Raw genomic sequence first — 24,714 nt, 5'->3', positions numbered from 1 at the left:
TGATACATGTAAATACAGTTTAAAAGCACCATGTGTGTTGTATTGTAGAATGTATACATGTGCACGTACACCATCATCTGTTTGTCCTGATGTCCCTGTTGTTGGAATAAAACTAAACATCATGAAACATCACAACTCATTTTGTCATTTTACTTTGGGGATTTTTGCGAGAAACGACTGCCTGCCAAAACCCACAGAAATCAATATCAAACAGCTGCAGCAGAAGTTGACGTTTGCCACCAGCAGGCAAACTACACCGTTTTGGAAAGGCAGCAAGCACAAACACCTGCAGATCTGTGCTGGACATAAACACACCAACACTGGAACAATTGAGAAGAAATTGAGAAGAAAACTAGAATGCCACTCGCCACTCAGAGAGCGCAGGTTGAGCGCAGAAGATGGGGCATAATGTTTGTTCTTCGTGAGTTTTGGCAGGCAGCTTTTTACAATGTATCCATCATGCACATTTAAACATCCATTACTTATAGGAAATAATTCAATTCAATTCAATTCAGTTTATTTTGTATAGCCCAGAATCACAAATTACAAATTGTTTCAAAGGGCTTTACAATCTGTACACATACGACATCCCTGTCCCAGGACCTCACATCGGATGAGGAAAAAACCCTTTCACAGGGAAAAAAGGTTACAACACATTCAATGAATATGACAGAATGTATGAATAATGAGTAGTAACCATGGACCACGATCCATACACATTCCATGAAACAGAAGGAGGTAGAGAGGGGTGGGGGCATCGACCGGGCCATGGCAGGAGGCAGGTCCAATGGACTTTGTGAGGCAAGAAGGCACAAAGACTCCGGGGAAGAAGTAGAGTTAGTAATGTGCAATAAAAAGACGTAAATCCGTCCATAAGGAGAGAGAGAAGAGGAGATAGGAGCTCAGTGTATCCGAAAACGTCCCCCACGTGCCTATAAGCCTATAGCAGCATATCTAAGGGCTGGACCAGGGCAAACCTGAGACAGCGCCAACTATAAGCACTATTAAAGAGGAAAGTCTTAAGTCTACTCTTAAATGTGGAGACTGTGTCTGCCCCCCGGACTGAAAGTGGAAGCTGGTTCCATAAAATAGCCTTGTTAACAAACGTAAGTTATTTTTTCGCATAATCCAAAATTCTATAGAAAATCTCGTTGGCCTTTAGTTGAACCAATGCGATAAATATATGTCACCCATACAACACTCTTTTTGTACATCCATGGACTCTTAAGCAAGTGAATGCCAGTTTAGGTCATGTCAATAACTTCGGTTCCAGGAACTGAGCTGTACAGCTCAACAGGTCCCGCCCACTTTTTGAATGGCTCCTGTTCCATAAGTAAAAATCCCATTTATTTATTCACTCCACTGGCGTATGGAACCAACTCCGATTAATTGTGACCATCAAACTACTACAGGTAGTTTAGTACTTTGTGTTGACTTCGCAAATAAAATGTGTTTTTCTTAAAACAACGTTGGTATCATACAGACGTGTGGCTTTACAGGAGCATATACTGTACCATCGTTTCATAATCGCATAGCCTTTGGTAAGACTACCTTTAATAGTGACGACATGATGGCTAGTAATCAATATCCTTGATTCTTAAGATGAAGGAGATTTTCATTTCCCAAACCTCACCATTGCGCTCTTTAGAAAGTAGACTGTAGTATGTCTTATTAATGGAGAGCTGTTTCACCAGATTGGCTTCTAAGATTTAAGATTTATGATTGTAAAGTTATACATTTGGAAGAATTGAGTTAACAGATTTTTTTCCTTTGTTTTTCAGAACCACACTCGTTCACCTTTGTAATCTCCCTACATTGGAAACTAAAGTATCTTCTCAGAACCGATTCTCTGTTCGGATTAACAAACAAAAAGCTACAGAGTCATCAGCAAACATGACGTCAGTCCATGTTTGCTGAGGATTGCGACGCACGCACACACGCACACACACACACACACACACACACACACACATTTGTGAGGAGTGGTTAAAGTGTGACACTTTATGCAGACAGAGACAGATTAAAAGCATTACAGTGTAAACCGGCAGGATATATAGGAACTCAGCCATGAGTGTCATCGATATCGTATGTGTCTTTAATAAATAAAAATGCTTTTAAAACTCCTTTTAAAACTACTTATACTTCATTTTATTGTAAAAGCATGTTTGTTATTTATCTTTGTAAATCCTGAAAATGTTGTCTGTTATTTCAAATGCAGGGTCCAGACCCGTCTCTGGCATATCGGCCAAATTTGGAGATGAATGAAAAGAGAGAGAAGCAAGACTACAGAAACTTTGAGGTAAGCGGTCAAAGCTTCTCTTTAGACAATGAAACTTATTTACTGCCTGAACTCTGGACTAGTGGCTAACGGACTGAGAGAGCAACGCAACTGTATAGGTTCTGATAAGGAGAGAAGGGAAGCTATCTGACCTCCTGAAACAGTGCATTTCAGGAGGTGATCTATGTTTATTTCTCACAATTGTCTCAATTATAATGAGGGGTGGGTTATTGTCCCGTATTTGCCCTGGAGACCAAGGATTTACTTACAAATGTTGTAAGAACAGTGTATCAACACATTGCGGAGTCTTTATTAATGAAGACTATTAATGAAGACTATACTCTTATCTGACACAGAAACGTTTATTTTCACTGATCATGTGATTCACAGTGGTGCATATCTTTTTCTTCATTCTTATAATATTTTATAGTAATATAATATATATTTCAAACATTTTACACTGAAGCTTTGAGGGATATATAGCTTTTGAAATCTAAAATTCAAACAACAAAGATGGGTTAAATTATTGGTGGGTTGGTTTAAATGCGACCAGAATAAAAATCTACACTATCTACCTTGTTTCGTGCTCTGTGATACAAAGTGACATTGTTGTTTGTGCCACAAGGAACAGTGAAGGAGGGTGTTATCATCAGGAATGATATACTTTGAACCTATAGGTCATTCATAAAATACATTTCAACCATAAAAGAGTTCACGTGGAGTTACTCAATAGCATTTTATAAACCCGAGATGCTGTAAATCTTTTGATGTGAGTGCATGTCTGTGTGCGTTTCAGAGTGGAAGTCTGATCGACCGCGTGTTCAACACATACAAGCTCATGCACACCAATCAGACGCTGGACTTTGTGAAACAAAAGGTTAGTAAATCAGGAACAAAAACAGCAAGTGCACAGAAATGTAGAAGATATTTGGAGGGAGACTTTGTATTTTGTGAATTTCTGTTTTGCTCTGGATGACTGAGAGATTATGAGAGAATGAGCAAACAAACGCCACCCCCCTCCACTGAAGTGAAGGCCAAAGCTGTAGCTGGGTCAAGCATTAGGCCAGAAAGAACATATATTGACATATGTTCTTTCTGGACTTAATGTTCTTGGATTGACCTCATTTTCACTTCACTCAAAGGTTACAATGTTTTGTTTTAGATACAGTATGTGACCCAGCTACAGCTTTCCATAACACATGAACTGCAAACTAATGGCAGACATATCTGATCCCATCATCTCTGAAAATTTAACAGAAACCAATAATTCAACAAGTTTCTTCAGGAGCTTATAGCAAGCTTGAGAAAGTAAACCTCCACAGTCATGCTGTGACTATTATCTCCCTAAAGCGAGCTGTATGGGCCGGCTGCAACCACACTCAGATGAGGATGATGGACAGCATCATGTCTCTAGACGAGCTGGTGGACGAGTCCGATCCCGATGTGGACTTCCCAAACTCCTACCATGCCTTCCAGACTGCTGAGGGCATCCGCCGGGAACACCCAGACAACGGTAACATACAGGGAGAGACAGAAACACACACACACACACACAAGCACACACACAGTGTACAAGTACATTATCTGTACTCAATATTCCTCCCCAGACTGGTTCCAGTTGGTGGGTCTGATCCATGATGTTGGGAAGACAATGGCTTTTTGGGGCGAACCACAGGTAGGACACTTGTGGTGTTACAGCTCCATCAGGGTGCTTGAACTTTGAACAACACTCAGGGATATGATTTCCTACCTTAATTTCACACGTTTTTAAGATTTGCTTCACCCCATCCAGCTGAGGTTTTTGTTTTTTCAATTCAATTCAATTCAGTTTATTTTGTATAGCCCAATATCACAAATTACAAATTTGCCTCAGAGGGCTTTACAATCTGTACACATACGACATTTTGATGTCTTCTACGTATTTTTTTTGTCTACCTAATAGTCTCATTTTTATTTTTAAGACTCCTCTTCGATCCTTTTTGTCTCTTTATCAAAGGTATGCTTTAACTCTGTTTTGATCATTATTCTTACAATAACACCTGACTTTTAAAAAATGTTATATAATATATATGGAAAGATATAATGAATTCTCATAGCAAACTTGTATGTGTGCTTTGCAGTGGGCCGTAGTAGGCGACACCTTCCCAGTGGGCTGCAAGTTTCAAAACTCCATCGTGTTCAGAGGCGAAACATTCCTGGATAACCCAGATGAGACAAATCCCAGCTACAAGTAAGTAATTTTTATGTGACATTAATATCCAAGTGTTTCACACTTTTCCATCACCTTTTCTGGCATTCTACAATGTAAATAGATCTCTAAAGCAGCAGTCCTCAACCTTTTTTGCGTCACGACCGATTTTGTGTAAGACAATATTTTCACAGACCGGCCTTCACGGTGTGGGTGATAAATAAATATGACGTAAAAAAAAAAGAAAAAAGAAAGTTAGAAATAGTTAGTTTTGGTCGCTGTCACTGCAGAAAAACACTGCTTCACAAAGTTAAGATGTTGGAAATGGAAGCAGGGTTTTCAAAACTTTCTGTGGTTGGGGACCGCTGGTTTAAAGTACTGGGAATTTGTCCAGTTACATAATTACTTCTTGTTTGTTTTGCTCTTTAGCACTGAATATGGGATCTATGAATCAAACTGTGGGCTGGACAAAGTCCACATGTCCTGGGGCCATGACGGTAAGAGACGTCATCACATCCAGACACACACAAACATCCAGACACACACAAACATCCAGACACACACAAACTTTCAGACACACACAAACATCCAGACACACACACACTTCCAGACACACACAAACATCCAGACACACACAAACTTCCAGACACACACAAACATCCAGACACACACACACTTCCAGACACACACACAAACATCCAGACACACACAAACCTCCAGACACACACAAACATCCAGACATACACAAACATCCAGACACACACAAACATCCAGACACACACACAAACATCCAGACACACACAAACTTCCAGACACACACAAACATCCAGACACACACACACAAACATCCAGACACACACACACAAACATCCAGACACACACACAAATATCCACACACACACAAACATCCAGACACACACACAAACATCCAGACACACACACAAACATCCAGACACACACAAACTTCCAGACACACACAAACATCCAGACACACACACACACATATCCAGACACACACAAAAACATCCAGACACACACACAAATATCCAGACACACACACAAACATCCAGACACACACACACAAACATCCAGACACACACACAAACATCCAGACACACACACAAATATCCAGACACACACACAAACATCCAGACACACACACAAACATCCAGACACACACACAAACATCCAGACACACACACACAAATATCCAGACACACACACAAACATCCAGACACACACACACAAACATCCAGACAGACACACAAATATCCAGACACACACACAAACATCCAGACACTATAAGATTCGTGTTCAAAGCTCCGGGTCCCGTGGCCGCAGGAAATTCAGGATTCGAGTTAAAGTTTAACAATATTTAATGGCAAAGATAATACTCATGTAGCGTTCACGATCGTGGGGCCAGAAAGGAGGATCTCTCCACAGACGGACTGCAGCTCCCAGGGAGCCACAGACCGGGGCTGTCTCGAGTCTCCAGACCAGTAGAACCATGTCTCCCCAGAACAAATGCTCGGTCGTTAGTATGGTCATGCAAATGAATTCACACCTAAAGGTTAGTTCCATTGGTCAGTTCAAAGGATGCCGCCATTCTGTTCGCTAAGCCAATTGATAAAGTAACGGGGTCAAAGCTCACACTTCCGGTCAAGGACAGGAAGTTCCCCCTATTATCCTGCCTTCAGAATAAAAGCAACACATTAGGTTTCAATCGGCATCCATTTTAACTATTGTCTAAACAATAAAACATTCATTCATTCTCATGCATCATACAGTTAATCATTACATTTGTCATTAAAACAGAATAATAAAACAGTGATCCTCTCTTATGTTTCACAATACATTCCCCCAGAATATTCCTCATAATATCCCAAATTAATTATCATATCTTTCTTTATGTATTAATTTAAAACATAAACTTCTCTTATCTACATGTGCAAATATATATAAAATCCACTACAACCTAACAGTCCCTCCTTTTATACTATTCCATAGTATAAACAACTTGTATTGGATTTTATTTCACCGCACTGTAAACATCACTGTAATACAATCTTTATTATCAATACCTGTGGAAGAAAAAACAATATCACTCCCTCCTTTTGACCCTGCTCTGCAAAGTAACTAAAGTCTAGGAGTGTTGTGATTAGATATGTGTCTATCTGTGCATATGTCTATGTGCATCTTCTTTCTCTGCACTCTCATCTTCTTGATGGTCTCCTTTCTCTGCATGTTCATCTCCTCCATGGTCTCCTCCTCTGCATTCCTCCAATCCTCGATTTCCTCGAGTAAAAGGAAAACAGCAAGTTCAAACACTATATTTATTTTATTGTCATCATACTTCTGTGATTTGTTATAATTTGAATCAATGTGTTAAAGGTGCACGATACTCCTCTGTGGGCAGCTCATCTGTTGGTGAGGTCCATCACAGCAGGCAGCCAGGTACACGGTGAAGGTCGACGATGGAGAGTGTAGCTGTGGGAGAGAATTAAAACACACAGAGCGGCTTTCTGCGGCGGCTCTAATTAAAGTTGGATATCTGAAATATATTTGGAAATAATTTCATATTTCCCGAACCAATTCTCCAACATGTCTGAGAAGTAGTCATTCTATTTCTATGTTTTCTTTTAATCTTCTCAAAAATTATTTCTTAAGGAACTGAATTATCCAGGTTCGGACTAGCAATCTCAAACTAAATTATCAAGGATCAGATTAGCAATCTCGAACTCCGTGTGAGGAACAGCTTCTCACCCGTGGGAGGAATCAACTATTAAATGCGCTTCTGTTGTCCAACGGAGTCTTAATTACTCGTCCAATCCCATCTATCTTAAATTATTTATCTCTTAATTTATTTATCTCTGCGGATTATATTAAATGTAATTGATCAACTCTGTTCTTTTAACTATTTCAAATCCTGCTAGGATCTGATTGCGAGCTGGTATTTGTCTGGCTCTCCTCTATTTCTCGAACACCTACTGAAAGAGAAAATGAAATCTCTCATTTCTTCTCAAAAATATTTGCAGCTAGGTATTTTGTGCCATGACATATTTCAGCTATCTTTGACTTAATCGTCCGATTAGCCCTCTCGACTATACCCTGTGATTGTGGGTGATAGACTGCTCCGTGTGCGTGTGTAATTCCTAGGTGTCTTTCCACCTCTTGTAAGTGTTTGTGTGCAAAGTGTGTGCCGTGGTCAGACCCTATTCTCCTTGGAACTTCATATCTCGGGATGAGTTCCTTCTTCGGCCATTTTAAGACTGTCTTTGAGTCTTCTTTCTTGCAGGGGATCGCTTCCACCCATCGGGTGTATCTGTCGATCATCACGAGTAGGTATCTGAAACCTCTCTTCCCGTTTTCTGCACCCATATCGGTGTAGTCGATGCATATTTCTTTGAATGGAGCATCTGGCACTGGGAACTCTCCTTGGGGACATCTGTATGGTCTTTTCATACTAAAATCATTGCAGGTGGGACATTCATGGTGATAGAGTTTCACCATCTCAGTCATATAGGATGCCACCAGAGGATGGAAACTTCCTCCTCTGTTCTTTTGGGATTCACGTGAGAGGGACCATGTGCCTGTCTGATGAGTCCTTGACACATCCTTGCAGGTGCCACTATGCCCATCATGTGATCTCCAGAGTCCTTTCTTTTGGACGGCTCCATTGTGTGCCCACTGATTCTGCTCTGCTCTGCTTCTTTCTGCATGAGCTTGATGTCTTCTATTCCGAGTTTTGGGAGTTCCGGTGCGGCTATGTCTGTCCTTTGTTTCACATAGCCTGCTGCCTTCTTTGCTGCGAGGTCAGCGGCTTCGTTGCCTTTTGCCACTTTTGTCTTTGTGGTCTGGTGTCCTTTACACTTCATCACTGCTACGTGTCGTGGTAGCAGGATGGCTCTCAGTAATTGCTTCAATTGACTTTTGTGCTTTTGTCAATGCCACTACTTCTGCTAGCTGTGCAGATGCTGGCTGTGCGATGATTTCCGCAGAAATGGTTGAATGTCTTTTCTCTTGTTGCTGCACGACTGAGTATGCGGCAATATTTCCATCTTCACATTAAGTCCATCGGCCATGTCGTTTGGCTTGTATGAGACTGTGATATGTAGCTGTTGTAAGACTTTTGAAATCTTATCTTGTCATCGAGAATGCACTTGAGGTCAACTAGGCAAGAACTCCATGTTCTGTGTTGACCTTGAGCTCGAGACACATCACAACATGAGCAGTTTTCTCAATTGCTCTTTTCAGGACTGCCAAATGTCTTGTGCAACCTGTTTTGACCTTTTTCGATGTGGTCTAACTTCGAGCTGTCGTACATCAGGTCTCTCTCCTCCCTCTTTTTTCTGAAACAAAACAGCGGACACTATCCCGCTTGATTCAGAAACATCAAGATGGAAGGGCCTGTTGTGGTCAGGTGTAGACAGCTTTGAGGCTTAGCCAACTTCTTGTTTGGTCTTTGCGAATGCCTCTTCTGCATCATTTGTCAATGTGAGCAGGGCTTTCATGTTTCGGCTTCCTGCTTCAGTTATGTCTCTGAGTGGCTGTGTGAGAGACGTGAAGTCAGGAACATAGTGTCGACTGTAGCCTGTTAGGCCCAGGAATGACAGCATCTCTTGTAGTGTCTTTGGTTTAGCTGCACTCAAAATGGCCGACCTCTGTCCCGCAGACAGAGCGCACGAGTCTCCTGAGATCAGTTGTCCCAGGAATGACACTGCATTTTTGCAATCTGAGTCTTTGAGCGCTTCACCTCATAACCTGCTTTGGTTAACAGCGTTAGAAGGTCTTTCGTCACTCTAAGACAAATTGCTGCAGTTGGTGCAGCTTAACAGCAGATCATCCATGTACTGTACAAGTACTGTGTCTTCCGGTAATATGAAGTCTTTGAGGTCTTGCTTCAGGGCTGCATTAAACAAACCCGGGCTATCTCTGTAGCCTTGTGGCATTACGGGTTTGGCACTTGAATGTTCTGTGCAATTGTGGCTTTGTTGATGGTTCTTAGGTCATGAACCATTCTCCAGCCTCTGTTACCGGATTTTTGTCTGGTAATATCTGTGTATTCCAGTTGGACTCTCCGTCGATGAGTATGCCTGCTTCATACAATCCTTGAATTGTCTCTCGAATGCCATCTCTTTGTTCTTGTTGCAGCGGATATTGATAGCGCCAGACCGTGTCTTGATCTGGTTTCAAAGTCATTACCACGTTATGTTGGGTGGTGTGGCCAACATCATAGTCTCCTCTTGACCATATTTGTGGTGGCACTTCCAACATTTCATCAGTGGAGGGATGATTTGAGTGTTCCCTTCCATGATTTCTGTCAAGTTGTTGTTGGAGTTGTCCCTTGGAATACGAGTGTTGCTGTATATTCCAATAGTCACCATTGGGGGGTGGGACAGATATGGGGATTTGGTAGGAATCCACCTTTCTTTTGAGACTCTCCATCATTGGGCCAAGGTTTCTTGCTTCATGACCTGCTCCGATCAGTAGTGTGATGTGAGGGGCAGAGTCAGGTCGCAGTGCATACCAGTCTCTTTGGTCTGCAGACAGTAAACATTCAGCTGCAACTCCTTCTTTTCCTACAATTATGGCTTCTGTTCTGATGACTTCAGTTTCACCCTCCTTTTCTTCTTAGGCGCCGGCGTAGTTGTAGGTGCAACGGTAGGGATCTTCTGGCATGACATATGGATGTTGTGTCATAATCCATGGCATCCATGGCACAGGTGATGATAGGTTCTCGCCCATTTGGAACCATTATTCACTGCGCCGGGCCCTCTGGGCCTCTTCATAGAAGATCCACATAATCTTCATCCTGCACTATTCTTGCAGGCATCTGGTTCTGGTTTGGAATGTGTCGTCCAAATCCTCCTCTTTGTGGGCTTCCTCTGCCTCTAGCTGCATCAGAGTGACTGTAACATTCCTCAGCCCTGTGCCCAAGTCTGTCACAGATACGACAAGGTTCTCGCCACCTGTCTCTTCTGGATCCTCTGGACTTGTCTCTGTCTTTCTCCTGTTCTTTATATTGGTCCAGGGCTTTGCCCACTGCTTCCTGGATCTGGACTACGAGGTTGCTAACAGCAGCCATCTGCTTTCGCGCTTGTGGGCCGTGCTTAGCAGCCTCTGTGTCCTCTTTTGCTATCTGTAGCTTCAGGAGTCTCATTGACAGCTTATCTTTGGTTGCCTTTTCTTCTTCATCATCCTCGTGGTGCTGAGTGATGTGGTGTGTGATGTGTTTCTTCCACACTTCAAAGGTGGCATCTTTATGCCCACCGTATGTTGCTCACGACTCAACTTGGCCGGGAGACCTGCTATTACAGAAGCCTTCCACATGTTCAGGTATGTCAGGTTCCTGTCATGTCTGGTGCCTGTAGCTGATTCCCAGGCGTCAGCTACTTTCTTCAGGTACACCATGGCTTCTTCATCTGACTTTAGCTTGATGCTGGCTAGGTTGGCCATGTCGGGAGTATCTCTGGGATTATATGGCTTGTATTGAGGTGTGCCATTGCTCAATGTCATGATAGGTGCCTGAATCTGGCATTTTCCTCTTCTTCTTCACAGCACACTGGGCTTGTTGCTGCCACTGACATCTGACTGTGTCGTGGTGGAGGCTTGTAGCTTATGCCTTCCTTTGCTCTCCTCGGGAGGTGTTGTCGTGATCCCTGGAGGCTGTCTTGGAGGCTGTCTCCTCCTCTGTGCCAGTTGCAAGGCACAGTTAATTGACCGGAAAGGTCAAGCAGGGCTCCTCTTCTTGTGAGATGGGGGTGGAGGGGGCTGGGGCCTTGATTTGGCTCCTCTTCACTGAGGTGTCGCAGTTAGCCATGCAATTAGAATGGAGGCTCAGAGCTGGGGGTGGGGGCTCTGAGCTGGAGGTGGGGTGCCACCAGGGCGCAGTCCATATGCGTCCATCGCCTGTTGTTCGGTTAGGGATGGCGTTAATGAGCGAGGGAGTGGTATCTGGGTGGGACCTATCTCCTATTTGTATCTATTGGGACGCTCTGAATTGGTGAGGTCATGACTTGGCGCCTCTGCCGGGCTTCCTTTGAGCCATTCGTACTGGTAATGTGATGGACTGACGTTGTCTTTACCCTGTTCTGACAGCTCTGCTTGTGACAGTGCACCTTCCTCCTCTGCCTTTCTTTCCCTCTCTTTCTTCCACCATAATTCTCTTCTCATTAGGTCCCTGTCTTTGTCCTCTCTTTGCTGACTTCGTCTAGCATCCCTTTCTCTGCCCTTTTCTCGGCCAGCTAATGCCCTCTGCAGCTGTGCGACCTTGTTCATCAGGTCTGCGACTGTTCTGCTTTCTGTGGAGTCAAACTCTACACTGCCTCCTAATAGTCTCTCTACTGGGGCCATGGTGTGTGGAGCTTCTCTTTTAAGTGGGCTGTGGGCGTACGGGGGAGGGTATTAACATATTATGGGATAGATGGAAGGGGTGAGAACTGGGGCTGATGGCAGAAGTACAGGGGCTGTCTCCATTGACAGCTCTTTATTCCTGTTTGTTTCTTCTTTGGGGTCTTTCGGGGTGTTGCTTCTTCCTGGCACCTCCGGGCAGTGTTGTCTTCATTCACTGCTACGCCATGTCGTGGCAGTCTTGCCTACACAATGGCTTCATTGGTTCTGGTGACGTCTGCTGATCGGGACGTAAACCAATTTTCCTCTCTGTTTGTCTTTTGCTTGAGCACTCTCATCAGAGTAACTTCTGGTCTTCTGTGGGCCCCTCCAGGGTTGTTACGTCAAGTAAACCCTCGGTATGACATTGCTGAACATATTTCCTCAGCTTCTTATTCAGTCTTTGGCTTGAACTATCAGGTTCATAGCAGCATAGAGGATGTCTTCAATCCAAGCGACCGGAGTCTTGATTGAAGTTGGCTCGACATTTTCCGAGAATGGGTACTGACTGGCTTTATATAAGGAAATGTAAATGTAGAAGGAAAAATAAAATTTCAGATTAAAATTTATCCAAAAAAGAAAAAATAATTTTTTTTGAATAAATTAAAAAATACAATATTTTCACACTATGTGTCTAACGTGCAAGTGTGATGCGATTGGGAAAAATATTCAAGTTAGGAAGGGAAAAAAGTTATACACTGCAATTGGACAATAATAGGTTAGAGGGAATAAGGTTGTACACTGCAATTAGGACAATGTATAGATTAGACAAAAATGGGCAAAATGTGTTACTTTATGCAAATGAATACAACGATTACGTACAATCCACACAGCCAAGCACAAAGCAAATGATACAGCCTTCAGCTGTCAAAAATGGGAAAAACTTGTTATTTTATGCTAATGAATCACTAGGGGCCCAATCGGTATAAGTGGGACTCTGTCCAACACTTTATACAGGCTTCTCCTGTGTACTTTTAATAAGCAAATTATTTAACAGGGGCCCATTGGTATAAACGGAACTCTGTTCTACGCTTATACAGGCTTCTCCTGCGTTTCAACCAAATCAATGGGAAAAAACGTTATTTTAAGCAAATTTTTAACAATTACTTTTAACCGCCCAGCATAAACAAGCAAATGATATGATCACAAAAACTGCCAATTATGAAAAAAGCAAACGATAAAACAATTACTCTCAATCAAAGAATCGTCAATAATGAAAAACAAATGGCATGAGAACCAAAACCGCCAATTATGAGAAAAGCAAACGATAAAACAATTACTTTTAATCAAAACCGGTAATGATGAGAAATCAAACGATATGTCTTAATCAAAATCCGACAATCATGAGTAAAGCAAACGATAAATCAATTACTCTTAATCCAAAAACTGGCAATAAAGAGAAAATCAATTGCTGTAATAAACTGGCAATACTTAAATCAAAAAGAATAATGCATCAGTGGTTTATCACTGTCCTCTTTCACTATTCAACGTTTGCAACACCATGGTGCCAATAAGGTTAATCCCTAGGGCACTCCATGGGGGTTGGGGGGGGGTTCAACCACTAGGTGTCAAACCTGATGGTGAATGGCTCTCGACTGGCAAAGACGTGTATTCTAAACACGTGTGACCCACATGTGGTCTTACAGGAAAAAAAAAAAGGCTTTATTTTATAACCCTTTGTCTGTGTCCTCTGTCTCCTTTTTCCTCTCTTTTCTCAAAAAGGTTTAACTACTTATTCATCAGGGGCTCAAAATGGTATAAGTGGGATTCTATTCTACCCTTATCCTGTCTTCCCTGTGCTTGTCTCTTCTAATTATGGAATATATATATATATATATATATATATATATATTTATAGTATTTACAACAATAGCACGCTGTACTGCATAGAAAACTGTCTCAAGCGGTCCCAAGGTAGGTGGGGCTCTTGCTCTCTTCACTCTACAGACCTGCTTGTAACAACTGGTTTATCACGGTAACTTATTTATCTTATTTCTTACAATAATCCATATCAATTCTTGCGCCGGTCTTCGCCGGGGGACTTGAACCCTCCACGCTGCTAATCAGTCGCGTCGCGGAACGATTTATCTATTGTGGACTACTGGACGTTAAATTCAATGTGCGTCCCTAAAGAGTCTAAGGGGAAAATGTTTTTAGCGGACAATAGATTATGGCGAATAGCTTCTACGTAACGCTCACTAACTCCTCACTGTGGGGAGTTTAAATAAATAAACTCCGGCAGGCCGTTCTCACGGACTTCAACTCTTTAGGAACAATGCGACAATATCTTCGCGTAACCAGTCTCGCTCAATATGCTCGTGCGACTTACAACAGATATACAAACATTTAACAGTACAACACAAAACAAACATGAAAACACTAAATGAGCATCATCTTCACCACGGACCTAGCTTAGTCCTTATTCTACGTCGTGTTTTCACGCTAAATGTTTAGCCTGGTCCAACAAGCTCCGCACCAATCCACACGCTAAAGTGTCTATATTAAGCTATGCAGGATTCGATGAAACAGGTTCCAAGCTTACCGATAATAAGTTGGCCATGGTGTGGAATGGCGTGGATCTAGCGGGCCCAGTTCCTCAGCCACGAGGCCACAGCAGCTCACGTCGGTGGTCACCAAATTGTAAGATTCGTGTTCAAAGCTCCGGGTCCCGTGGCCGCAGGAAATTCAGGATTTGAGTTAAAGTTTAACAATATTTAATGGCAAAGATAATACTCATGTAGCGTTCACGATCGTGGGGCCAGAAAGGAGGATCTCTCCACAGACGGACTGCAGCTCCCAGGGAGCCACAGACCGGGGCTGTCTCGAGTCTCCAGACCAGTAGAACCATGTCTCCCCAGAACAAATGCTCGGTCTTTAGTATGGTCATGCAAATGAATTCACACCTAAAGGTTAGTTCCATTGGTCACTTCAAAGGATGCCGCCGTTCTGTTCGCTAAGCCAATTGATAAAGTAACGGGGTCAAAGCTCACACTTCCGGTCAAGGACAGGAAGTTCCCCCTATTATCCTGCCTTCAGAATAAAAGCAACACATTAGGTTTCAATCGGCATCCATTTTAACTATTGTCTAAACAATAAAACATTCATTCATTCTCATGCATCATACAGTTAATCATTACATTTGTCATTAAAACAGAATAATAAAACAGTGATCCTCTCTTATGTTTCACAATACATTCCCCCAGAATATTCCTCATAATATCCCACATTAATTATCATATCTTTCTTTATGTATTAATTTAAAACATAAACTTCTCTTATCTACATGTGCAAATATATATAAAATCCACTACAACCTAACAACACACACACACACAAATATCCAGACACACACACAAACACACACACACATCCAGACACACACACACAAACATCCAGACACACACACACAAATATCCAGACACACACACAAACATCCAGACACACACACAAACATCCAGACACACACACACAAACATCCAGACACACACACACAAATATCCAGACACACACACAAACATCCAGACACACACACACACACAAACATCCAGACAGACACACACATATCCAGACACACACACATCCAGACACACACACACAAACATCCAGACAGACACACACATATCCAGACACACAAACATCCAGACACACACACACAAACATCCAGACACACACAAACTTCCAGACACACACAAACATCCAGACACACACACACAAACATCCAGACACACACACACAAATATACAGACACACACACATAAACATTGTGGGGTTTTTACCATAAAGATAAAGCCCCGCTAGTTCAATTAACAGACCCACACTCCAATGACCACAGATGACAGACTCGAGCTCTTGGTTTTACTTGCTGCAAGGAGAATGTTGAGCTGTGCCTCTGCACGTCTGCAAAACACTCTGGCTCGCCATTCTCCAGACAGTCCTTTTTATTGAAGCAAGTGGTTATCCCACACAGAATGAGGAAACAGTTTGTCTAGTTCCTTATCAGTCTGAGATGACCCTGAGCCATGTGTGGTGCGTGGGTGTGTGAGGTATGTGGGGAGACACAAAACAAACCTAGTTTTGTGCCTGCACATTAAACCTGTTGACCTCTTGTCCTCAGGGTGAACGGTATAGAATAAGTAAAACAACAACGTATTACTCTTCTTCTGTTAGCTAAAGTAATTACATTCATAGGGCGTACATTCTTTAATGCAAATTGAAAACACATGCTCTAAACTCTAACAAACATCCAGACACACACACAAATATCCAGACAAACACACAAATATCCAGACAAACACACAAACATCCAGACACACACACACAAACATCCAGACACACACACAAACATCCAGACACACACACACAAATATCCAGACACACACACACACAAACATCCAGACACACACACACAAATATCCAGACACACACACACACAAACATCCAGACACACACACACAAATATCCAGACACACACACACAAACATCCATTACAACTTTCAAAAGAAGAAAACGTGTCATGGCATTGAAGTGCCACTACTATTCCTGAACGCTTGCGTTGTTGTCTTCAGAGTATCTCTACAGAGTTCTGAAGTTCAACAACTGCTCCATCCCAGAGCAGGTTAGTACATAATTACTGGGGCAATTAAAAAATTAGATAATGCAATGATTTTCTCTTTTTTGCGGTGCTTACTGTACAGGCTCAGTTTTGGATCGAATTCTTTTCTTCTCTTTAGGGGTTGTACATGATTCGCTTCCATTCATTCTACCCATGGCACTCGCACGGGGACTACATGCACCTGTGCAATGACAAAGACCTGCACATGCTGCCCTGGGTCCAACAGTTCAAGTGAGTTCCTCCTCTCATGTGCACATTATCACGTCACTCTGCGTTAACCTGAAGCTGCATTTGACACCCTTTCAACAGCAAATTTGACTTGTACACAAAGACCACCAAGCTGCCCGACATCGACCAGCTGAAGCCGTATTACCAGTCTCTGATCGACAAGTACTGTCCTGGATTACTGAAGTGGTGAAACAGACAACACTGACTTCAACACTATAGAAACAGAGGGTGCTTACATATGCTGAGTAACTCAATGATTTGTTGTGTTGTTGCTTTATAACAGTAATAACAAAACAGGATTTAGTGTCTCCTGTATACACATTAATACTAATCATATAAAACAAGTCAAATTACATAGATATAGCTTGTGATTGTTTCACATTTCAGAAAGAAAATGACAGAAAAGCATTTATATTGTATTGTACTTTAATAGGGGATGAAATATGTTTTTAAATACATCAATTTGTGTGATACATTTCATTTCTAAAATTAACAAACAAAAGACACATTTGTGGAAAAAAAGAAAGAAAGAAAGTGCAGAGTTGTTTTAGTTCATTACACACAGCAAGAGGCAAGGGACCACAGTAATTAAATCATAAAACAGACTCACATGTTCAATGTGCAACACAAACAGGAGACAAAGAACAACATGAACACACATTTGCTCACTGAATAGCCAGAGGCTTTCTTTTACTGTAAATTATATATGTCTCTTCTTTCAACGTGATTGGACCTGCTGCCCAGATTGAATGTTTAACAAGTCAGAACACACCAGGAAGGTTTTAAAATACCTAAACATCTGGCAAAGATTGACAGACTACTGATTTCTTTAAAATGTAGTGCAGTAATGTGTAGGTGGGAGGAGGTAAATAAACTTGTTTTTCCATAATTGGCTGATCAGGAATTACAAATATACACAGAACAAATTCTTTGGTCATTTTGGTTATATTTCATTAAGGCAGGTGGTGAAAACAGTCTACTACAGGTTTACCTGCATCTTTTCAAAAGTTCCTCTTTCATTTCCCCCCTCCCCTCTCAACTTCCTGTGCCTAGTCCTCAACAGTGTCTTTCTACTCTCGTTTGCCCTCCATCTCATCTTCACTGCCACTGCCATCTCCATCATCATCATCATCTTCTTCATCTTCGTCCTCCTCTTCCTCTTCCTCCTCCTCCTCCTCCTCCTCCTCCACGGTCTGCGGTTCATCCGGCTTCCCAGAATGGTCTGCAGAGCCTTTAGGTACATGTTCAGTGTATTCTTTCACAGTGGCCTCATGAGTGAGTGGGGTCCTTTCTGGGTGGTTGTTCCGGTTTTGCAATCCCTGGAGCAGACAGAGGGTGGCGCTGCAGGCAATAAGTGTCCAGATAAGTATGTGAGTAGGAACACCTCTGGCCTGAGAGCGAACCCACCTCACCGCTTGGGCAACGGTGGTGTTGGACATACGACGTGGAGGCGATTTGTCCTGCAGCCAAATAAAGACAAACATTAATGAATATTCCATTGATTAAAGAATTTTTAAATTACAAGTTTTTAAGATGAATTTACCTTGAGTCCATACTGGCTGAGCATGCTCTCCAAGAAGGTGTTGCCCAGGTGCACCGTGGGATAGAATTCCTCATCATAAACCCTCCTCCACCAACGCTGTGGGTAGGACCTGTCAACAAAAGACCAGCCATTCTAAACATATTAACAGACGGACAGACGGACGACAGACAGACAGACAAAGCACTGACCCATCAGGCTTTGGTTCAGTAAACCAGTATCTGTAGCGGTGGGCTCGGAGGTAGGCAGGAGGCTGCTGGTGGAACGGATACTTTGATACATCTGTCTGGATCAACTCTATCACTGCAGAACATAAAGCAAAGCTTTCAGAGATCTGGTTACACTTTAATAAAACAAACACCACCTTCTTTTCAATGGTTATTTAACGCCAGCATTTTGGGTAGAACATTTTGTTTGCACTGTGCTCAATTCACTTTTATTTTGTCTTCATCAAAGTAAAGTTGGCACAGCAGTGTGGTGAGCATTGAAAGCCTTCCTGAAAGTACCACTAGAGGTCACCAAAGAGTAGTTTCTGCACATATTAGCTTTTAGTGCAACCAGTGAGCAACAGCTATCTAATCTGCTCTTCACAGACGGTGTGAAGAGCAGCACCAAAGCAGCAATTTGGGACTAGATTCCCTTCTTCGCCTTTTCAATAAGATAATAATGGTAAAACACCTTATGTTATATTGCTACTGTGGTGAGAAGTGCAGTCATAGGAAATGTTCATTAAAAGAGAGATACAAAAAAAAGTTACAGAAAACATAGGAAGAAATAAATTGCAGCACTCTGAGGCTGCCTACCATCTTGTTTGCCCTGCAGCAGTCTGTACATGAGGCTGGTGAACCATGGAGACTGTGTTTGATCCCCGAGGGCGGCAAACCACATTTGCCAGTCCAACCTGGGCTGGTGCGGTGCCACTGCAGCAGGTGGTGCACTTAGGTTGCCTGGCTTATACATAAACTCAATCTCCTGAACAAAGAAAAAGAAACATACTGAGAGGAACAACTTACTTTATACAGTGTAACAGGAAAGTCTGCACAACTGTAAATAATGAAATTATTCAGTACTGACTCCATCGTATTATTGTACAGGTACAAACCGGGAGCAAATTATGCAGCATGTTTAAATAGAATTACTGTTGCAGTCCTGTCATCATTAACAGGCATATTAATATTGTTCATGAGAACTTTGTCTCTCTCACCGTCCACGAGACTGCGTCGTTGCTTCCCTCGATGACAACCTCTGGCCGTCCACCGACCCCGGTCATCCTTCTGAAGAGGCCGTATGAGCCGACCAGCTGGTAGCGATCCACCAGCTCATAGGCCCGATGCACTCCCGGCCACAACCTGGCATTAGAGTCATACTCCATGTAGGTGAATGGCACCTGGGTACAGAAGAACAGTCAACATAAAGAGTGATAGCAACAACGTTTGAAGAAACATTTCTGATCAAGTAAAAGGTTCAAATGCACGTCTCTTTAACTTTATTATATGAAGTTCAATCAATACTGTATTTCCAACAACACCCACCAGACTAATAGTGAACATAGCAGCGGCGGCAGTAGCAAACACGGTCCACTGGACAGTTCCCCAAAACCTCTTCAGGAAACCAGAGACACATGCACACCTAGAAAAACACATTATGTATCCTACGTTTGTACAACATGAAATACAGAGAATGCAACATGATTAAGCAGCCGCAGAGTCAGAGTCCTACCTGAACATGGCTGTGATCATCTCCCAGGTGAGAGAGAGGACACCAATCCAGATAGCGGGGATAGTGACAGTCTTCAGAAACTGGTTAAACTGGTGGTATGTGAATGCTGAAAAGGACAAAAATGTAAACAATGAACTGCAAAATGCAATTGATATACATACATACATACATATATATATATACACACACACACACACACACACACACACACACATACACACACACACACACCTGTACTCGAGGAGATGCCGTTCTTCGTTAAATCCAGCTTCAGGTCAAAGCATACAATTGATCCGAAGATCATGAGAGACCAGACTGTGAGCTCCAGCAGGTATAAGAACCATGACCACAGCTTGGAGTCTGAGCAGATCAAAGAGAGAACATGATGCCGCTCTGGTAAACTTTGGCAGAGTGGACGTACAACTCGGGTCAAGATTTAAGCTTTCAATGCGTGTTCTCAGGCAGGATTCAGATGTTTAAATTGGAAAACTTTTTCCAATCACAGTGAGTTTACCCATTGTGAAGGTGGGAGTTAAAGATGATGATTGAATCTATAGTTGTGCAAAATTACTTATCAAATGTGTCTCTTGTATCTTTATAATTGAAGCAAATCAGATAGTTCACAAAAGTACAGCCTGCAAATGTATCCAGAAAATGTTTATCACACCATTGTTGCTGATCTTGTCTGCCTTGCGTCGCCAGAAGTTGACATGCTGGTCGTCCAGAAGCGACAGACAGAGTGCCAAAGTCAGCAGGTTGAAGAAATTATAGTTGCCAGTCAAAATGATGAGCACTTGAAGCAACACCTACACATGAAAAACAAACAAACAAATTAACCAATAATTCCTTCTGCTGCACACAACCAGGCAGCTATTTGAGAAGGGTGAAAGATTCCATTGAATTGTTTTAATAAAGCACCATGCTTTACATGCAACCCTTGCTATTAGATTTGACAATTGTAGATTTCAGAGCACTTGAATTTCTACCCACCTGCAGGTAAAAAGCTCCAAGTCGGAGTCTGCGCAGTGGGCTGAAGACAAGCAGGGGTACTGCGATCTCAAAAACGAAGGTCCCCACCACACTCAGCTTCTGCCACCACACTGGCAACTGGTGGGCATACCAGGCCAACTGGGTGGGGATACACTGAGTCTCATAGTGATACGTCAGAGCTGTTCAACACACAGTGGAAAATAAATGTTATAAACTAGACAAGAGCCTGAAAGCTAACTTACAAAAGGAAATATGAAACCATTAACATTTAAATGCACTGATATCAGTTACATGGGTTGAGATGTCCCAAAAAGTCAAATTGCAGTTTAAAAGAATTCTAGTAATGTCTTGACTTGGGATTTCCTCCTTCAACACATGAGAGAGAAACACTCTTCACCACTACAGACTCTCGTGCATACCTGTGAGGCCCCACCATGTGGGACAACGAGACGTGAGTTTCACTACTCCAGAGGCAAACATGAGCCTGAAGAGCAACCAGCGGAGCAGCCAGAAGGTCACACGGTCATGCTCTCTGACCCCTCGTGACCCCCTGATTAAGGTCAGTGGGGCAACAAGGACACAAAGGAACCCCACCTCCAGAAGCAAGTTGTCCCTGGACATTGATGAGTAGAAGGAGCAACAGAAAACAATTAATCAATGGAGAAAGTGGCCAGTGAAGGACAGAGAGGACATGGGAACCAGGGTTCTCAAACTAGTTTATTGGTGTCTCCAGTGTTGTTGCACAGCAGCAGAGACAAACATTACTATGATGTTACTAAACAGTGGACTGTGGATGACATACACCTATATTGGGAGCCAATAAACAGCTGCTATTCATATCACTATTGTGTTAATTAAATACATTATAAATAAATATAAAAGATCCACAAAGTCATCACTCACCATTGGAAGTAGAGAAAAACCTGGCCCACCTGAAAGGGGAGAACAAAAATGGCCAGTGAGAGAAGGGGACACCATGACAGAAAACTGGGTCCAGTGGAAAGTGTGAACGCACCTGGCACATGGACAGGTACAAGGCCCAGAGGCAGAAAAACACCACGCTGTCTCGGAGAGCCTCCACCAGCATGGCGGCGAGGCTCAGTGCAGCGCCTACAAGACACAGCAGCTCCATCGCAGTGTGTGTGTCCAGGCCGAGCTGAGGTCCCAGCCACAGCAGGGAGGGAGAGGACAGCAGCAGCTCCCAGAGAGACTTACCACTGTATCGCAGCTGCCAACGAGCGGGCAGCAGCCCATCATTACCATAGAGACCTAAAAATAGACAGAAACATGAGCCGAACAACATCAATTAACATGAACATTGTTGGATTGATTTACATCATTTATATGCACATGCTCACATCATTGATATGCACATTAATTCATTCATGATTCCTTGGCGTTTGTTCCATTTCTCCAATCATTTATTAATATTTTTTCAGTTTTATGCTGCTAAAATCTGGAACAGTCTTCCAGAATATGTGAGACAGGCCTCAACTCTGACAATGTTTAAATCCAGGCTGAAAACGGTTCTATTTGACAACTGAAAGTATTTTATATCCACTCTTCGCTTTTAATATAATTAATATATTATTATTTTTATGGAATGATTTTATTTGCCTTTTTGTAATTGTATGTAGCTGTAAAGCACTTTGAATTGCATTGTGTACGAATTGCGCTCTATAAAAAAACTTGCCTTGCCTATTTTGGTTGAATTCTTCAACTGCCTTTATCGGTCAGTGGATCAGTACAAGCTGGATCAAGCTGGAACTGCCAGTCAAAAATACATTTTAAAAGCCGCTACATAAACAGAAAGAAAAGTTTGTCATACATTGTAAATGTAATGCATTTTTAATACAAGTGTGTGTGCAACACCTAGGAATATATAGCCTGACTGTCATTCATTCACCGATTCCAAATGTTGAAAATACATTTCCGTCATGACTTACAATTAGTAGAATGCGCATTTTAGAAAAGTATGTTGGCAATGTGCCCCCCCCCCCCAAAAAAAGAGTCCACAATACTATTCTTTAAAAACATAAGGGCGAGGTGTTTCGGACCTCAGCAGATACAAACAGAGGGGTTGCGGGTGTAATGTATATTGTAATTAGTATTACGGCCAAGCGTGCATGCTTCGAACAGGTCGGGTCTCTCTCGGCGGCTGTTAGTTGGTAAAGTGACCCAGGAGCGGGTCACACTCACGGAGTGCAGCCCAGAGGACGTCTTCTCCTCCACGGGGGGAAACACGGCGCCAAGTTCCCAGCTAACAAGCTAACACACCGCAGTTAGTAGTACACGAAGAGAGCTAGCGTGCACTCAGTGAGCAGAGTTGTAAATATCACCTGGTATCTGCACATAGAGAGACACAAATGCAGCGAGGTAGATGGCCGCCATGCTCCAGAGGAACATGCGCCGTGGCAGGATGATTTCACCCATGTCTGTGCCGAGCTGCTGCGTGGGACAGCCGCCGCTTTCTCAGCAGTTGCCTTCTGTCTGCTCCCGTTGCAGCAGGACGGGAAACGGGGATTAAAATGTAGCCCGGAGACACGTAGCGACGAGCGGTTTGGTACGCAGTTCACAGAATGGCCTCCAGATGTCGCTGCAGCTCCCTGACCGCTTTGCGGCGTTCACGTCGCATCGGATGAAACTAGTTCAGTCTTGAAATGCTGGTTGTCCGTTTCCTTGTTAGTTTTTTTGCAGCAGTCCTACTGTCAGATATAGTGGGTTCATTAAGAGTGAATTTCTTAAAATTCCAGTGGTTAATAAACAGCTGACAAAAACTCATCTTTGAATTAAAAGTGGGCTCACAGATCATATACATTTCTACTTTATTCCTGAAAGAAAAAAAGATTATGCTCAGTCTTATAAAAGACAATGTGCATCTCTGTTTGACTGAGTTTATTGTGCAAGACTTACCAGGCGATCATACAGATTCATGGCATTAAAAGGTGTGTCTGCATGCTGCTAGTCAGAACGTATTTAAGTATGTATATTCAAGTTTTAGACACTGATCACACACAAAATGAGCTGTAGGTTTCATACATGTTATGCTACAAAAATACTCAAATCTGACTTTAGAGAACATTTACAGTTTATTTTCACCAGAAGATGCTTCCTCCCCCCCCCCCCCAAGCATTGGACATGTCAAAGATGTAGAGATCAGTAGCAGGATTATTATACAGAACATGAGTGCAAAAGCAACAGGGATGAAGCTTGACAAAAGTATGTAAAATCTTACACCGACAGCAAAAAGCATCAAGAGGAACGGATCCGAGAGCTGCAAGTGAAGCAAGAGTTACCTCAGGACAAACTGCTTAAAATGTAATCCAGTCAAAACAGTCTAATACTTTATCCTATACCACCCTGGTGCTAGACCCCAAAGGGACACATGTTACCCAATATTCCCATCACCATTTGCACTCTCACTCCTTTATAAGTGAATAAAAGGCATACGCGCCTTTAAAGCAGAGCATTTTTACAATAAAGCAATACAAAATGTAATAGTTTGAATCCATACAAAAATAATCACTGGCATAAACAGTTGTAGCTGTTGGAAAGGGAAATTCCTGCCCTACAAAAATACATGCATGTGCCAGTAACCCTTTTATTTTTGTTTTCATTATTATTAGTATAGATCAGATAATTATTTGACACTTTCTGGAGTAATTTGATCACCTGTAGGATACTGCATGTGAGCAATACTGTGACAGTAATTAGGAAGATTATTCATCGACAAAATCAACATAAAATCTAATTTTGACATTCAAACTGGA

General features: G+C 42.4%; 2 protein-coding genes across 3 annotated transcripts; one reads left to right on the top strand and one right to left on the bottom strand.

Annotated features, from left to right (window-relative positions):
• Nucleotides 1-1,994: 1,994 nt before the first annotated feature.
• miox (myo-inositol oxygenase) lies at nt 1,995-16,885 on the top strand. The gene is made up of 10 exons (XM_034535556.1): nt 1,995-2,085; nt 2,219-2,299; nt 3,075-3,155; nt 3,629-3,791; nt 3,886-3,953; nt 4,399-4,508; nt 4,896-4,963; nt 16,421-16,470; nt 16,586-16,698; nt 16,777-16,885. Exons 1-10 carry the CDS (start codon nt 2,068-2,070, stop codon nt 16,883-16,885), a joined length of 861 nt encoding a protein of 286 aa, XP_034391447.1. The 5' UTR covers nt 1,995-2,067.
• A 739-nt stretch (nt 16,886-17,624) lies between these two features.
• Nucleotides 17,625-23,548, bottom strand: lmf2a (lipase maturation factor 2a). Of its 2 annotated transcripts, XM_034535555.1 has the most exons (15): nt 23,284-23,547; nt 22,638-22,711; nt 21,960-22,213; nt 21,848-21,876; nt 21,364-21,557; nt 20,945-21,123; nt 20,622-20,760; nt 20,186-20,314; nt 19,955-20,060; nt 19,768-19,864; nt 19,440-19,622; nt 19,039-19,207; nt 18,427-18,538; nt 18,239-18,347; nt 17,625-18,155 (listed from the first exon to the last, which is right to left on the bottom strand). In XM_034535555.1, exons 3-15 carry the CDS (start codon nt 22,074-22,076, stop codon nt 17,766-17,768), a joined length of 1,953 nt encoding a protein of 650 aa, XP_034391446.1. In that variant the 5' UTR covers nt 22,077-22,213; nt 22,638-22,711; nt 23,284-23,547; the 3' UTR covers nt 17,625-17,765. The 2 variants fall into 2 exon arrangements, with proteins under 2 accessions (XP_034391446.1, XP_034391444.1); XM_034535553.1 differs by lacking the exon at nt 22,638-22,711 and having other exon boundaries at nt 23,284-23,548.
• Between the last annotated feature and the right edge of the window lie 1,166 nt (nt 23,549-24,714).

Source organism: Cyclopterus lumpus, chromosome 6, assembly GCF_009769545.1.
Source record: "Cyclopterus lumpus isolate fCycLum1 chromosome 6, fCycLum1.pri, whole genome shotgun sequence".
NCBI classification, from domain to species: domain Eukaryota; kingdom Metazoa; phylum Chordata; class Actinopteri; order Perciformes; family Cyclopteridae; genus Cyclopterus; species Cyclopterus lumpus.
The sequence above is the reverse complement of the archived record's forward strand: the minus strand, read 5'-3'. Positions and strand labels throughout refer to the sequence as shown.

What these genes read in the sequence shown, in the direction of transcription:
- miox (XM_034535556.1), top strand. An exon ending in CCGGGAACACCCAGACAACG is followed by an intron (nt 3,792 to 3,885) that starts GTAACATACAGG and finishes ATTCCTCCCCAG; the next exon opens with ACTGGTTCCAGTTGGTGGGT. An exon ending in CCCTGGGTCCAACAGTTCAA is followed by an intron (nt 16,699 to 16,776) that starts GTGAGTTCCTCC and finishes CCCTTTCAACAG; the next exon opens with CAAATTTGACTTGTACACAA.
- lmf2a (XM_034535553.1), bottom strand. Translation starts at nt 23,377, where the DNA reads ATGGGTGAAATCATCCTGCCACGGCGCATGTTCCTCTGGAGCATGGCG. An exon ending in TGTACCTGTCCATGTGCCAG is followed by an intron (nt 21,877 to 21,959) that starts GTGCGTTCACAC and finishes CTCCCCTTTCAG; the next exon opens with GTGGGCCAGGTTTTTCTCTA. An exon ending in ACGACGCAGTCTCGTGGACG is followed by an intron (nt 19,208 to 19,439) that starts GTGAGAGAGACA and finishes TTCTTTGTTCAG; the next exon opens with GAGATTGAGTTTATGTATAA.